Source organism: Grus americana, chromosome 3, assembly GCF_028858705.1.
Source record: "Grus americana isolate bGruAme1 chromosome 3, bGruAme1.mat, whole genome shotgun sequence".
In the NCBI taxonomy this organism is placed as follows: domain Eukaryota; kingdom Metazoa; phylum Chordata; class Aves; order Gruiformes; family Gruidae; genus Grus; species Grus americana.
In genome coordinates this window covers 36,866,021-36,883,404 of record NC_072854.1, presented here as the reverse complement: position 1 = coordinate 36,883,404, position 17,384 = coordinate 36,866,021, and the positions used below count along the sequence as shown (strand labels likewise).

The following is a 17,384-nucleotide window of genomic DNA, read 5'->3' as shown; positions in this document are numbered from 1 at the left end:
TTCACTGAAGCATCTGCCAGAAGGTCACCAGCCTGTCACAAGATACACCTCAAAGTAAGCTATCTGTATAGTTTAGTCTGTACATTTCAGTTCTAATTCTTTATTACTAGTAGCTCATATTTCACACTTTCAGCTGTAAGTCTATTACAAAGTACAAATACCCAATAAGTCAAAGAAACACTCTTCAGAATTAGAGAATCTGTCATCCTATGGCTCCTGCAAACCAGTCACTGCATTGAAGATGGAACCCAAATATTCAAGAAATAAAATTAATATAGATAAATATTACTTATTAGACAACAGTAGATTATGTGTTCACATCTAGAAGGGACAAACATTAGAAAGATTTTTTCAATCTAGGATTACAACATGAAGAAACACAAACATTTGAAGAAATTGCAATTACCTCCTAAGTTCTCCTTCTCCTCATCTGAAAGCAACTGCTTTTTTTGTGAATGAAAGTTTTGTAGAGCAGTTTCCAACATTTCTAGGGGAACAGCAGAGCACTCCACAGCTTTCTGAAGGAGCTGCTTACACTTCTTTGTATTTCCTAAGTAGTAATGATCACAGAGACAGAAATCAAGGAAATGGAAAGTAGTTACACTAGGGCAACATGGTCTACTTTTAAAGACGTGATTACATTCATGCTGTCTTATATTCACTTTGCATCATTCTCTGAAGCCATTGTTCTTTAGGCACTTCCCCCTTTAAGATATCTACTTTAAAGATACTGCCTGGAACTAGTTACAAGTGAGTCATGTAAGTCAATTTTCCATATGTAGTTGAACAAGTCACAAAATATGCTTTATGAACTCACAAAATTGCGTTATCAGTATTTGTTTAGTATTACAGGAACTGTAACTAAATAAAACAAAAATTCAAAAATCCATTTTATTCTGTAGTATCAACAAGGAAAGGCTACTTTTATGGACTTTCATTTAGATCTGACAAGATATAAACTGTATTTACACATGCATTATAAAACATCTTTAATGCATTTAACAGAAATCAAAATTAAAAGCAGCTGTTAAATCAGACATCACTACTCCAGAAAGCACTACAGGTAAAAAAATAGGAGAAGAAAAGGATATTCATTGTAGTTTTACACATTACTAAGTGCCATAAACAGATATTGAAAAGAACTGGGAGGGAAGAAGGAATACTTTACCAAAACATATTAAAAGCAATCAGTTTACATATACAAGCATGTACACACACAGCTATTAAAAAATATAAGAGTCAAATAAGTAAAGCATACTGAAACCAAAACCTTTTCCTTGGTTTAGAGAGCATCACAGCAAAAGGATTTCATGTTTTGTTACAGCTGTTAATGCCCTTGAAGTCCCAAATGTCCTTGCTTTCGAAGCAGCAAAACGTAAACCACTTTGTTCTTATAGGTGCCACATACATACATAAGTACTTCTTACTATATAATAGTATATTTTCAGAGCCCCATGATGTCTCCAGCACTCAACACACTATTGATAATTTATTTAGATGTCAATGTCACCTGCAGTTCAGACTGGGAGGAGTGGGGCATATATATTAGGACCTTACACTTAAGTAACCTATTTTAAGAATATTAAATGGGTGATGCTGGACACTGAAGCAAGGTAATGCCAAAATAAGATTGCCTATGATTTCATTTAAATCTATTTTGTGCTTATTTGTTATGACTGTTTTTAATCATATAATCAAATACTATTTTTCTTCCAAATCCTTAGCAAGTGGATAGGCTTATTATTTCTTTATAAGAATCCTTCACCAGCATTCTACCTTTGGCTATATTTAGTAACCACATATTGCTTCAACAAGACCTGCTACTCAAAATGAAAAGCAATTCCTCCTAGTATTATTTGCCTTATTGAATAACATGATACCAAAACACTTATGTGAAAAATGAACTGCTCCATTCCCCTTAACGGATGAGGAACCAAGGCACAAAAGTAAAACCAGAAGCATCTGTGAGTTTCAATCAGTCCACTTCATCACATATGAAAAGCCTGAATGATCCATCGATGTGTAATGTATTAAATAAAACTCTACTTTTGGCTGTATATCACCATGAGTTCCAAGCAATTCACAGCAAATCTTGCTTCAAGCACACTACCCAAGGCACACCAAAAGTAAGGAAGAGACAGCTCCTCATCTGACCTATTTAAATGAAGTTGTATTCAGCATTTAAATAAAAACAGAATGCCATCTTTGTTGTGCCACTCCATTTTCAGGTCATGAATATTCAATTTATGAGGAAATCAATATCAATTTGCCAACCAGAATTTCAGAATTTTGACTTGAGCTTTAGCTCAGTTTTGCTCAAGACAGGCAACTGAACATATAATTAGCTTTCTTCTTAATACAAAGGGAAATACAGATTAATCCAGAAGCAACTGGGAGGTGTGCCAAAGCACTGCTTAAGTGACCAAGATGAGGGGGTAACAAAGCGCTACCCTCCTCCTTTCCCTCTGGCCCAAGCTGAACACTCAGTGAAAAAGTAACAGCACTTTTAAAGTAACAATGTACAACTCACATGGTACATTAATACTCTTTGAAGCACCCAGCAGGGACACTATAGCTCCATACACATTACCAAGCGTCAAATAGACGAGCTCAAAGGAGCTCAAAGGTAAGAGATACAAATCAGAGCACACTGGAAATAAAACGAAGCCAATCATAAGTGGCTGATTCCTCTGGTTTCATTTCAGGTTGATTATTTGCTGTCAAAGTAAAAGAAACTATTGCATTAACACATCCCATAGCCATAGGGTAATTAAATTCACAAGTGATTGTGACAGAAAGATTAATTTAGTAATTGGCAACCACTAGTAATATTTCTACACTTAAGTTACAGTAGGTTCTCTTTACTACATTTCTTTGACAATATCTTTATTATTGAAGTATTATTGTTTTATTATCTTTAATAAGCATACAATGCTCACTAAACATTTTTGGGTAGGCAGCATAACCCTGCTACCTAGTACCAGGGCCACCTTCCCTACACACAATAGGAAAGAAGTGACATTAGTCAAGGTGAACTTTGTGGACTACTGGCCCAAAGTACTGAGGGTCTATTGTTCCAGATATTAGAGCAAACATAGTCTAGAATAGTCTAGAGAACTGGAAGACCAAGAGCAAGAAACAACTCAAAGTTTAGTAAGTAAACAAAAAAGGAAAAAAGAGTGATGCAAAGGCAATCATTCATCACCTCCTACCAGCAGACCAATGGCCAGCCAGTCTCCAAGCAACTGCTACTGTGGAAAGACTATCCTCCAGTTTTTTATTGCTGAACATGATGCTTTATGGCATGGAATATCCCTTTGGCCAATTCAGGTCAGCTGTCCCAGCTGTGTCCCCTTTGGGCAGAAGAGCAGCCAAGCAAGAGACAGAAAGCCTGGACGCTGTGCAAGCACTGTGTTCAGCAACAGCTAAAACATTAGTGTGTTATCAACACTGTTGTAGTCTCTAATTTAACACAGTATCATATGAGCTGCTAAGAAAATTAACCCCACCCAAGCCAGATCCAGTACACCAAGGAACAGGATAAATGTAGAACATTTGCTCCCAGCGCAACTATCCCTACCAGGGACAGACAGTTCAGGCATCCCTTAAAGAAGGGAACCAGAATTTTTAAAAGACATTATCACTCTCTTATCAAAATGGCTTGCCTAAAACACTGCTGTATGGCACTGTGTGACAAATATTACAATTCTATTTTGAATAATGACAAACACATACCCCCAGCTGACTGGAACATGGCATCTATGATACTGTCAAAAAAGCCAGTCCATGCTATTTATGAAGCACAGAAGCTATCAACTATCTCTACTGTCCCAGTATGAATGTTCAACAATGAAACAGGAAACAATAAGAATCAATTAAAATCCAATTGCTAACTACTTAAGAACCTGAGTGGCAGAGGGGAAAGTTTAATTGAACCAAATTGTACATTTAAAGTGTATTTTGGTTTAATGAAAGAAACATCCCACACAAAGAATCTACAGTTGCTTTTTGGAAGGAGCCAGAATTTCTTCCACAAGAAAGCTGTAAGTATCTAAAGGGAAATTACCACCCAAATTTGAGCATCATTTTTCAATGCAGCAAGAGCCTTACTCATACCTCCCATTGTAAGGTCTAGGCTTAAATCACAAACAGAAATTGCTGCCAATTTTCATGCTGTTTGAAAGTTATTCCTAAAAAAGAAGAAACTGAGAACTGTGTGCATATTTTCATTAAAAATGAACACACATTCTTGTTAAATTTCAATCAAAAGAGAAGAAATCCAGATTTTTCTTTTTCCAGTTTAATACCTATCAGTTTCTTTGCAAATTATGCAACAGAGCACAAGTTTAGAACAACACAAACCAGCAGCAAACAAGTTTTTCTACTCACCTTGTGAGAGTTCAAACTGTGCAAAAGCCACATGCACAAAAGCAAATTTCTTGCAGTTCAGTCTGGCCAGATGAAATTGGTCCCGTGCCTCCTCTGGATCTTGAAGACTGTAAAGACAGCATATCAATAGCTACACAAGGTGAAAAGCTTAAGTAACAACAATGAAGTTCCATGTGTTCGGTGATGACTTTAGATAATTCTGGAAAAGCAATCAATCTATAACTGAAGTTTTTCCTTTGAGCCATTAGTGAAGTACAAATAAGCAAAGAGTTTTAAAAAGCTAATAAATGAAACTATCAAGCTGACCCTTTCCAAAAACCAGAGTGTGCTCAAGCCTGAGGAGAAAGATTAAGTAGTCATTCTTTAACACTGCTTACATTATTCCTCAAAATATTGCTCAGAGCACCCACTAACCTGTACAAAACACCCACTTGTAGCCCTTTCAGGCTACATGCTGACACTACCCAGAGAAAATATCTGTTGTTCTAGATACATCCACTCCCATACAAAGGAGCTTGCAAGGCAGGGGGACAGGGAGGAGTTTGCTTTAGAAACGCCAAGTGTAGAAAAACTTATGATTAATCAAGTCAAAAGAAATATTATATACACTATTATATTCTGCAGCAATATAATCATAGAGTTCCCAATCCATGACACTAAAACAATACTGAACTCCAAAATTTTGCTAGAGGTTATGGAAAAGCTTCTGTAATTGCACTCAAGTTGTCAGATTCCCTTATCAGAGATGTAAGTCACTGAAGGAAGTTGTTTCTGTTGGTACATCTATAATACCATACCTATAGAAAACTAGGTCACAAGAAGAGCTATTTATACAATAGCTACTTCTATCAAGGGTTCTACAGAAATATGGACTCCTTGCAAAATATAGGAAATTCATTCCATTTTCCCCATACTCCTAGGCAACACAGTCTTACCAGTTGAATTGGGTAGCACAAGGTGGATTTAAGTCTGTTTACTGCCATTACTGCTTTCAGTATGTCTGCAAACATGGTATACTTAAAAAATAGAGATTGTGCCACAAACTCCAGACAAAGTATTTCACATTTAAAAGTTTCTTTATTTTTACTAAATTTTAATCCTAGTTTTATGTTTAGCCATAGATTGCTAAGGAGGACAACTGAGATGCTTGCACACAGTACACTAGAGGATCTACAGCTTAAGTAAATGCTTGTCAAGATAGAAGAGGCCCAAATCTATATTGCTATGAAATAAGTTAGCATTACATTTCAATGTACTCCCTCCCCCTTTTTAATACTAAAACAAATATTTCCTTTAACACTTTTATTAGCAAAATCCACAATTGAGAAATAAACAAATTTCTTCCAAAATTCCACCCTGGTTCTACAGGTAAGCAAAGGTAGGACTTAGAATGGGGATAGTGAGAAGTTTATGACAATGGCTTAAAAAAATAAGTAGAGAGAAATACAACATGGAAAGCTAAAGAGAGCATATTTCCAGTACAATTCTGTGGAATTAAGAATGAGAAAAGCATCTATCATAGTTTAGGCATGTTACTGGACTCCAGTAAGTTTTTATTAAACTCAGCTCTGATCATCCAAAGCGATAGGACAGGCACAGAATAACCCAACCGCAGTCAGAGCCTGCAGCAAATTAGGCTGTAACATGTGAATTGCATTCACTTTCAAAAAGCATGTTAAAATTTAAGTTCCTGTAGAAAGCAGCAATGACTTGGATAGCAATCTGCAGAACAAGACCTAACATTAGCAACAGGCATCAAGTGCCACACGCTTGGTGGCACTGTGCTACAGCCAGAAGGGTTACAGGAAAGCAGGCCTGGCATGGTTAATATGCAATACAGATTCAGATGCAGCTGGCTATTCACCTTTCCCTGTTTCAGAGTACATTCAAGGGTTCTTCAGACAACCTCAGTATCATAATAGGTCAAAAGGTTTTGGCACAGTCAGGCTCCAGCTAGAGAAGGTACCAAGACAAGACAGGTCAAGTACCAAGAATGGAAGAATACAGCTTTTATCAGAAGAAAACAGTGCTGATGCCAACAGACACTAAAATCTAAAGCCTTTGTCACTGCTTCTGAAGTTTGTGATGCTGTGACTTACTTTTCCTGTTAGGTGGAACATTTGGGAGAACAGCAAACAGAACTCTACTGAAGAGAACCTTTCCTCTTCCAAAGGCAGTATCATCAGAGCACCTATGTATCAAAGTGTTACTTTACTTGCAATAGCTAAAAAAAAATAAGTTAGAACCACTCTAGGAAGTCACAAGATAAGAGGATTTTCTTTAACAGAAGCTAAAACTGAGCAGAGACAAAATAGATAGTACTAGACAAACTGACAGCCAGGAACAGAGTAAGGTAAGTCTGAAACACCAGGGAAATCTCAAACACCAAGAAAATTGCAAGCAATAAATGAACACGCCAAACAAGAGATCTAGATAATCACTCACTGATAAACTGAAGATTCATCTCCAAAAACTACAGACAAGCAGAATTGTTGTTGGGTTTTAGATCTGATCAGTCCAAAATTTCATGTTCTAGTGAGATTGCACATGTAGTTCATAAATGTAGTCTCATAAATAATTGACTTTATATTATATGCCACAATGCATGAGAAAGCATTAGCTTATAAATTATTAAAAACTGACTAATCTCTGAAAGTAATTTTCAGATAAGGGACCACTTCGGGAAATACAGCAAAATTCCATTGGGATTGATACTATGTCAAGTTTTGGTGGGTACATTTAAGAGGGGTTTGGGAGTGAGTTATTTTTAAAAATAAAGAGGAACAATTTTCATTAGCAAGTCAGGAAACATGACTTAAGGCATTTGCCAATTAAAAATATTAAGTAGAAAACAAAAAGAGCAGATCTGAACTACTTAGTGAGCCAGTATATTTTAGTATAGCTATAGAGAGTGCATTTTAATAGTGAAACAAGACAGACTATTCTCCCAAGAAGATCCCTAAAGGGTGTAGCAGTGAAGCAATTGAAGACATTTCAGCGGGACACCACAACTAAAGCTGTTATTATTAACATTAACGCATTCTAGCATTAACAGGCTACTGACAGCCCCTTCAGTTTTGCTTTCTGCAAGACAATGCACAGAATACTTGAAGACAGTTCTAGTATCCACTTAAGAAGTATCCACCTTTAAAACTATGTTTTAAAGATCAAGTGGAAAGAAGTTCAAGAGTTTTGAAGTGATTAGGGAGGTAGGAAACAATCTTTCTGAACTTCAACTCCTACTGTACGTAATGAGATAACAGATGTGACTTGATAATAGCATCCAATCACCATTCTGAAAAAGAAATTCCAGAAAGTATGATCTGGAAACCTGTGTTACACAGTTTCTGTTCTGAGGAAAAGCAACTAAGCTTTGAACAAGAATGCCATCTCTCCGTATCTTTAGAGACAGGAGGTCTTTCTGGAAGGTATGCTCCACTCCACAAAAACACTTTACCTCTCCAAAATACTAAGGATTCACTGCAGGTCACTATTCACTCCTGCTTGTTTCTCCAACAGTAGATTCAACAGATTACTTTCCATTGTATGCTTTCAGTAAACACTGAAAGCATCAAGAGCCATGCAAGTGACAGTACAAAGAAGTAGACCATATTGTACTGCAAGATCAAGCCACCTACCAAAAAGCCAAATGGGAGGACATACAAGAAACACAAGAAGACTAGCTATATTCACTGAAAGACCATGCTAATTGTTAAGGATTGCTGCGATGTTAAAATGCAACTCTTCAAAATATTTGCTGTCACAGTATTTCAAGTGACAAAAGAACTCCTTATGAAAAAAGTCAAATTATAACCATGTCCCAAACTATGTCTGAAAGTGTCTGAACCACCACACTGTTCAAATTTGGACTGAATAAAGCAATAAATGGCCACAAGCAAACTTCATTTCATAAGTACAGAAGCAGAGAATGATGTCCTGAGACATTCTTCCTACCCTAAGGCAGCTATTTAACATAGCTGGGATGCACTTTTCCTAGCAAGGGAGAAAGCAGACTAGACAAGGATAGACCACTATGGTTTGATTAGATGGATTAGATAATAGCAAATTGTCTACCTCACAGCCAAATCAGTTCTAGAAGTCCACAGGGAAATTAATTCTAACTTACAACTTACAGTTTAATACACAGATTATAGTTACTCAAAGTTATATCAGATTTCATCCATGCAGCTTCTTTTGAGCTGAGCTATAAAGCTGAAGAGGTCTCATGCTACTTCCCCATGTACCTTACACATAGATCCCAGAAAAAAGTGCATTAACATCTCTAAATCAAATAGCTCTGAACAATCATGCTTATTAGCCTATATGAAAAATGCAAGTACTGTGGAGACAATAGATAAGCTGACTAGCCAAAGCTGCTCAGAGTTTCAAGGAGTCAACATCAAAACATCCCTGCTCAAAATGATAATTTGTTGCAGAAGCTACTAATGAGAACAAACAATTTTTATCATCATTCAAATTCAGAATTCTGAAGGATGAGTTCTTATATCGAAAATTGAAAGTTTATACTTACGCTTTCAACTCAGCAAATCTCACAAGGATGCGAGCATAGCTCTCATCTTGACTATGCTTTTCTGCAGGTAATGCAGTCACTGCTTGACTGTAACGACCAATTAGTCTGTTCAATAGGCTAACATCCATCTGAGGAATACCCTTTTTCTCTAGTCTACGCAAAAAACACAGCCAATCTTCTGGATTATTTGTTGTCATCATTATTTGATTAACAGTTCCAGAGTTATCTGACAGAAAAACAACAAAGGAGATTGATTAAAACTGCAGCAAACATGAACAGAAGAAAACACTTTTTATAAGCTTTCATTTAAGATGACTAGTGATTTTTTTTTTTAAACAGAAGATTAGAGCAACCCAGTTAACTTAAGAAACAAGGAGAGGTTAAATTTATTTTGTGGTCAATACTGAAGAAATGCTAAACCTTAAATCCTTTCAGTTAACCTAAACTAAGAGTGAAAGAGACATTAAGATCAGTTGCATAAGTGACAACAGAGTAACAAAAACACATACCTGTTGTATCAGCTGAGATTTTAGTACAGTTAAGTTCATCTGTGATATTGTCTTCATTTCTGTATTTGTTTTTCAAGTCTCTAACTCTATTCATGATTGAAGCAATTTGTGGCAATCCTCTTTCACTTAGGTCCTCCTCCTCCATCTGCAGACACAAGGTTAAAAAACAGTGAAGTTATTGAAGAATCCTGTTGTAGCAAACCTTAATTGGAATTACCATGGGAAAGCCTCTCATGTATATTTTGCAGATTGAGACTCAACCACATTATGTAACATAAATACTCTATTAAGCCTTTGTCGGTGTAGTTATACAAGTAAACTTCTTAGCAGAAGCCAATGCAGATGAGCAAAAGGAATCAGTACTTAACTGATCTGCTCAAGTAATAGTCCATGCTTCACAGTAGCCCTTTTCAATAAGGTATATCCAGTGTTCGAATAAAATGGAGGGTGGGATATGTTGCCTGAATAGCTATGAGTAATGTATTCAATCACATCCTGAATCCATAGGTTAGGATGGCTAAGAGGCAGTCCTCTTCCTAGCCATTACACTCCTGCCACTTCTCTTGAATAACAGCAATGGAACAAGCATCACTTCATGGTGACCTGGCTCAGGGACAAATGCCAACAGAAAACTACATTAAAAAGGGGGAGAGCTTTAATCTTTAATCTTGATGTTTCTCCTGCTCTCTAAACTGTGTCATCATATGGACAAGAGAAAGGAAACGCAGGAAGGAAAGACTTTCATTTGATGACACTTGTAAGGCTGTGTTAGATTACCTTAGATGTGTCACCCCACAAATACACCTCCCTTAAACATTTCTCAGATGGAAAGAAAACTTGATAATATGAATTTGAAGTTTTAACAATATTCACTTTTTCCATCACAGGTATAACTTACAGTAGAAATCATAAGTTTCAAGACATGAGATACTTACAACCCATCTTTTAGCATTACTTCCTCTCTATAATGGGCATGATATTTTTATTTAATACACATATAGTTGGACAGTAAGACGTGCTCTGAAAAATATCAGATTATCCTTCTCTAAAGCAGCACTTAATTGAAATGTGGTGCACTTACACCACTGAGATACTAAATCAAACATTTTGAAATAGTTCCTTGTCCTACTTCTCATTAAGTTTTGCTGCTGCAAAATTTTACTGCCTAGATGTCTATCCAACAGGATTCATTCTAAGAGATTACACAAACCACTGAATGCAGGTGAATCAGTAAGGAATATGTAACAAATTGCTATACTGCATTGCTTGTAATGAATAATATTCAACTTTTGTATTAATTCCTGACTGGAATGTCTGCTTTATTAAGGAATACAATCCAACACAAACTAAAAACTGGTAGTGGAGAGAGGACTAGCCAGGAGACACTAATCAGAAGATGAAGAAAGCTTACACATGAAACACCAAAGATATCTGCAGAGTTTCACAGCCTATATGCAGGCTGGGAGAACCCTAAAGCAAATTTGTGTACTTTGTCAGCTACTAAGAATTATCTTCACATAACTGGAGTAACTTGAGGTTTACAAAAGTAAATATCAGGAACATTAAGACAAAACTATATACATTCAACATTTCTATAGTCTGTCTGTTCAGGAAGGGCAAATGCTTGTGCATATGTCCAAAGAATAAGTACTATTATTTTTTCAAAGGCTATGATAGCATGACTGATGTGGGTGGCAGCTTACTGACAAAAAAGATAGTTTTCTTTACCCAGAGGTATGCTATACAAACCTGTTTCTGTACGCCTACATTTGACTCCAACACCTTGCAAATTCATTCACTGTAATTCAATCTGAAAACTAAATTATAAAGCTTCATTGCATCTACTATTGTGTTAGAGAAGCATGAACAAAATTGGCTAGAAGTAGGCAAAGTCACAGATAAATATCTAATCACAGATAAATCTCTGCTGTCCTGGTTAGCAGTGAAGACAGGGGAAAATATTTGAAAATTACCACTGCTTTTACATATAAACCAAACCAAACAATGGATAATTCTGGATAAGGCTGTGATGAGACAGGGATGAACTATGCATCTTTGCCTAAAAGGAGTTCAGGAGAAATAAAGTAAGAAAACATGTACCTTAGAAGACACACTATGCAGCTACAGCATTATTTTGCACAGTTTGTGACAATAAGAGAACCTACAGATTATTATTGATAGAGGTGTAATCAAATGGAACAAAGTAAGTTCATCCACCTCTAATTCCATATCTGAAACAAACTTGGCATGACTTTCAGAAAGCCTCATAATTAATTTTTAGAGCACTAGTTGTCACAAGTTTGCACTTTAAAAACAGCAGATTCTCAGCTTTCCCCAAGCAGAAACCATAAACCAGAAATATTTTCATGTTTACAGAGCTTGCTTATACAGCAGAAGTAGGCATATTTCATGTTCTTCCTGTATTAGAAACGGCCCACCAAGAATATTAAGTCTGTTCTTGTCTTCTATATAGAAGTGTTGTTTTAGTAGGTTCAACACACAGGGGGTTTTTTTGTGTTAACTCCAAGATTTAGCCTGGCAAAAACACCATGTGCACTACTACTATCAAAATGTTTTAGCATCACTAACAGCTCTGAGTCTGGTGAGATATTCAACACATTACTTCATAATATCTTTGCAGAAAAGCAAAAAAAGCACTAAGTTCTGAAAGTGGTTCCTTCCTTCATTTACAAAGTGAAATATTTTCAGTGGTCTAAGAAAAGTAGAAGTAGGCATCCCCCAAATAAGGCTATAAGCAAGACCTATACAGGAAAAAGCCATGAAAGCTAGAGACAGAATGCTAAGTCAGTGCTATCTGAAAAAACAATTTGTTTCACTGAGTTGAGACCAAATAAAAAGAATTCCCCCTTCATTTTTCTTAAAAAAAGAGGTACATTGAATAAATTCAAATTTCAGTGCTCATTAGGAACTTCCTTTAATACCTGTGTCTCCCTAAAGTGCATAGGGAAAAAAATCTTAGGCTTTTCTGAGACTCACTCTAAACTGTCCCATCTTTTGGGGATTATGTTGCTAAAAATTACATAGGTGATTACTGTAGCAAAGACTGTTCACGTACCATTCCAAAGATTATACTTATTTACTTCATGGGGGAAAATATTTGTCTCTTCATAAGGTTTCGGTACATATTGCAGTTTTGCCTTTGATAAATACAGTAGAGGAATTCAATACTCCAGATCTCCTCTTTATGGGTGAGAATATCCTTGAAGATCTGTCCTTGAACTGTACCTATTCCCTCAAAGTACAGATGAAGTCAGCTACTCCAAAACTTGAAGCACAGGATCAGAAGAAATTTACCTTAAGTTTAATAATACCACAATCTCTCATTACAACTCTAATGGCTAACAATTCCCAGATAGATTTTTTTTTAACACAGTATTTATATTTTCTTTACCAATGTCAAAGGTTCATTACTCTTTTTACAGACACGGCTTGATGAATGTAGTAGATAAGAAAACCCCACATTTTCTGCATAAATTTGATCTTAACTCTCATCAGTACATGCCAAACTTACGTTCCTGGTGTGCCACTTAACTGTTCAAGGTTCACCACGTACTATACAGAGAAAACCTCTCCTGAAGAAAGGATATGCCTTGTCAAAAAAATAACGAGGATGAACGTCAAACTGTCTTCAGATGATCCCAAGAATCCAGCAAGAAATGTAGCTCTGCATCCTGAAGAAGTTCCTGTGTATCAAAATTGGAATGATTAGACATTGAAAAGTAAATGAATATCAGTATACCCTGTAAGCTTGCCTCATGTCCAATGCATCCCAGAAATACAGTTTTCATTAAATCAATAAAACTATTCCTAGTTAATAATAAAACAATACAAAATAGTTCAAAGATTTCTTTTGGACTAAGGGCAAGCACTTCCAAATGTGTCAGCTTGTTACAACATTTACAGATAAAAATACACTAAGGGCATAAATCACCTGTGTATTGTCACAATTTACAACTAATCTTTCTACTCATGTCAGAGTTCAATCATAAACAAGTATTCTGAGTCTCATGTTGGCTTAGTCTGCTGCATGATTACTTTTAAAGAAAGCATTTGCCATTTATTTCTGTGAAGTGCATTCAAAACCCAACTAGATAAAGACCTAAAATAGCAACACACTGTTATATATGTACTCAATAGGAGCTGAGCTTTTAACTGCAGTGGCTACATGGCAGCACATTTGAGATCTCAAAAAGCCATCCAGGAGAGGGAAGGGGTTAGAAACAGGGAAGCAAAGAAGAGGGAGAACATGTGTGCAGAGATCAAGAAGATACAGAAAAACCTTTAAAAAAGGCATAGTAAAGTAACTTCAACCCCTCATACGGGCCCACTAAATAAGGAGCCAAGGGACAGAAGGTAAAAGAGCAGTCTATGTTGTAAATGGATGAAGTGGCAGTACTGGTTATACATAGGATTTCATGTGTAATACACCCAACAATATTTATGGATACTAAAGAGAAACAATAACATCCAGTGTTGATATACTGATTTGCTGTGTTACATTATTTGTTCAGTTTCTGAATGGAGCCAGATGCAGTTTTTCCTCAAATGCAAACTTTGAGAAAGTACAAAAATACTTTTTAATTATTGAACAAAAAGGTACTCTCTTCCTACCCCTGAAGTCTACTGAAATATTGCATCTTTTTATCTAAGGAGAGGTAAAGAGCAGAAAAAAATTAAGCAAGTGCTTAAAAGCTTGCCTGGCTTTTCTCCAAGTGAATTGATCAGCCTAGGAAAATATATTTATGTTATCCTGTCACCTATATTTTCTTTTTACCCCCAGATCATTGTAGCTACAACTATTATGTTAAATATTTGTTTAGCTCTGTTCCTATGGTCTGATTAAAGAATCAGTGTCAAAAGAAGTGTTGAAAACTTAAGTCCTCTACTCTCAGTAGAGGAGCTAAAAATGTTATGTCTAAATCAGGAACTTTACCCATGCATGTTTTCTGGTGCCTTCCTTTCCTATGCAGAGAGATCAAACACAAACAAAAAGGGAAAGCTGACTGTAGCCTTCATCTTCTACAGTATTTGCATTATTCTGCTGATGTATTCAGTTCATTATTTAATAGTGCTCACCATTTAAGCAAAGATGCACATGCTTGCTGGTAGTATAGCAGATGCTGTCAGGAAGTAGAACTATCTCCAAGTATAGTCACATCAATACTGCCAAAGACCCTTCATGCACATCGCATCTATTACACAGACATTTAAGTTTAAAGTTCCTGCCTTTGAGATCTTGCCTTGGTTCAAGGAAAGTAAGAATGGAAACACATGCTAAGAACACACAAACATCTTCAGAAACACATGGCATTATCTGTCAGTCATCCAGCCATCAATTATTGTTCTGTAGATGTTACAGCAGAAAACTAGTCTTTCTTACTCCTTTGAAGAAACAGATACCAGCTTTCATGGAATCATAGAATCATTTAAGTTGGAAAAAACCTTTAAGATCACCAAGTCCAACCGTAAGCCTAACACTGCCATGTTCATCACTAAGCCATGACACATAAGTTTCTTAAAAAGTATGGGAAAGCAGATCTGCTTGCTAAACGATACAAGCTTTTAGGTTAAAGTCTAAAGAGCAAATTGCAATGCTAAGAACATGAAAAATCCTGTGACTTTTGCTTGCATCCAGACAAATGTTAAAAAATGCTGTTACTAGAAAGCATCAAGCCAAATTGTCTGAATTCAGGTTTTGGTGACTGCTTATGGAACAAGTGGCAAAACCCTCCAAATACTCTCTAACTTCAGTTTCCTTCATGTCCCATATGACACCCTGATTACAAGACTGGGTTAAAAGCTTATTAATTAGCTATCTAACTAGGCAGACTTGTTAACTCACTTCTAACCCATTCCCTAGTGCAGCCACTAGTAGAAGTCTCTCGTTTACTCAGACACTATTCCCCAAAATACATAGAAATGTGGTGTTTTCAAAGCCTCTACCCAGGCTTTAAGAAAAGCTATATGTGCACATAACCTTTGTGTGGTTTTGTTTACAAGTCCTAAAGCCTAAATCAGGATTTTCAAGGGAAACAAGAGCCCCCAATAGTTTAAAAAAGGTACTCAAAGATACAAAATAAGGCTAATCAGAAGAATGCTCAACAGCCAGGAAACAAGTGAACTACTATAGCATAAACAAACTGGAGGCTGTATGGCATGTAAAAGTTACCAAGAGACAGCAGAGAACAAAGCAGCACACAAAACCACTGAGACACAATTTTAACATCTGAAGGCTTGATACAAGCAGTAATAAGGAGCATAACTAAGAGTAGTTTTAATTTAGAGTATAGTTTCAGGAATAGCTACTGCTTTACCACCTGTACTAGCCAGAGCTGGATGGACACACGTTCCAAAATCTTTCTCTTTTTACCTCCCCTTGCACACATACATCTTCCTGTTTCCAAAACAATGAGTAAATTAGTGCCAAGCACAGGTCTGTGTTGTGGCTATTCCTATAAAGTGCTACTCCTCAGCCCGAGGATAACTTGCACGATGGATTAATATCCTCACCCAATTACATCTTATCACATGCTGCGAAGTCTGCTGCCAGCTGCATTATCCAGAATTTCCTTTTCCTTCAATTTCATAATATATCAAGCGTAAATTTAAAAAAAAAAAAAAACAACAAAAAAACCAAAAAACCAAAAACACCACTCTGGAAATCCCTCATCAAATTCAGGTTAAAACCCAAAATCACAGAAGAGGAAGGCAGTGAGAAAAGGCAGCGAGGGAGATGAGGGGAGAGAGAAACACACCAGGTTTCCTCACCCCCAGGGGCGGCAGCCCAGCGGGGCGGCAGCCCAGCGGAGCCGCAGGCCCCGTTCTCCGCCGCAGCCCGCCCCGCGGGGCCAGGGGAGCCGAGGAGCCCGCCCCACACAGTGCCGTTTCCCGGGCCGCGGGGCAGCGCTGGCCTCCCGGCCGCGGCGGGGAGCGGAGGGCGGGGCCGGCGGGAAGCGAACCTCGCGGGCACCGCCGCCACACTCAGCCCGGGCTCCGGCACCGCCGCCACACTCAGCCCGGGCTCCGGCACCGCCGCTCAGAAACTTCCCCGTCAGACGCGCTCCCCGGCCCCGCGGCGCGACCCGGCCACACTCACCCACACTGCCTGCTTCAGGGCCGGGACGAAGCTCCAGCCAGACAAGCACGTCCGCGCCGCTCTCGGTTTGAATATCAGTGACGCCTAAAGAGCCCGCTTCTTATTGGCCAGAACGGCTCACGGGGCAGGGGAGGAAGCGAACGCTGATTGGTCGGAGGAGGGAAAAACAGCGGAGTCCGCCTGCCTATTGGAGGAGAGCAGTGGCGGCAGCGCTATCCATAACAGTCATGGCTCCTCCCCCTCCTCCCTCCCCCCCCCAGCCCCTCTTGTGGGCCTCCGATGCTCGCGCCGCGCTCCGGTGCTCTGGAGCGGAGTGGGGTTTGTGCGCAGGCGCGCTGTGGAGGGCGGGCGGTAGGGCCGTTAGCCGCTCCAGCCGCTGAGGGGCGGGGGGACTCCTGCTGGGCCGGGTAACCCCTGCCCCTACAGCCGGGAGGAGTCGGTCGCCCGGGCTGCTCCGCAGGGAGAAGACAGTGCCTTGCTGTCCGGCTGGAGTGACGGGAGCGCGGGAAAGGCTTCCCTCAGCGGTGGTGGCGGGTTTTTCCCGCTCGCCGCGGGCCTCTCTTCCCTGACGGACTTTGGGGGGCGGGGAGGCTCCCGCCCGAGCGCTGGTCAGGGGCGGTCGAAGTGGGTTCGTCGCCGCCCCGGCCTCTGGCATGGCTCCAGTCGTTATTCCCGATTCCCACGGAGAGGGAAAGGGAAATGTGAGCTGCCCCGGTTCATTTCTTGATTACAAAATGTAGAGCACAGAAACGAGATAATACAGGCTTACTTAAAATATATCTGAAAAATACTTTCCTCTTTAAGTGATAATTGGCTATTTTTTTTTTTGAAGCTTCAT

General features: G+C 38.5%; 1 protein-coding gene across 2 annotated transcripts in view; it reads right to left on the bottom strand.

Annotated features, from left to right (window-relative positions):
• TTK (TTK protein kinase) overlaps positions 1-16,603 on the bottom strand; it is a 42,403-nt gene extending 25,800 nt beyond the window's left edge. Inside the window, exons 1-6 of one of the 2 annotated variants that reach the window (XM_054819395.1) lie at positions 16,547-16,603; positions 12,962-13,133; positions 9,430-9,574; positions 8,921-9,146; positions 4,390-4,496; positions 407-550 (exon numbers count right to left, since the gene is read on the bottom strand). In XM_054819395.1, coding sequence (XP_054675370.1) covers positions 407-550; positions 4,390-4,496; positions 8,921-9,146; positions 9,430-9,574 — 622 coding nt within the window. In that variant the 5' untranslated portion in view covers positions 12,962-13,133; positions 16,547-16,603. Of the gene's footprint in view, positions 1-406; positions 551-4,389; positions 4,497-8,920; positions 9,147-9,429; positions 9,575-12,961; positions 13,134-16,101; positions 16,209-16,546 lie in introns of those variants that run through there. The other variant, XM_054819396.1, reaches the window with a different exon arrangement.
• Positions 16,604-17,384: the final 781 nt, after the last annotated feature.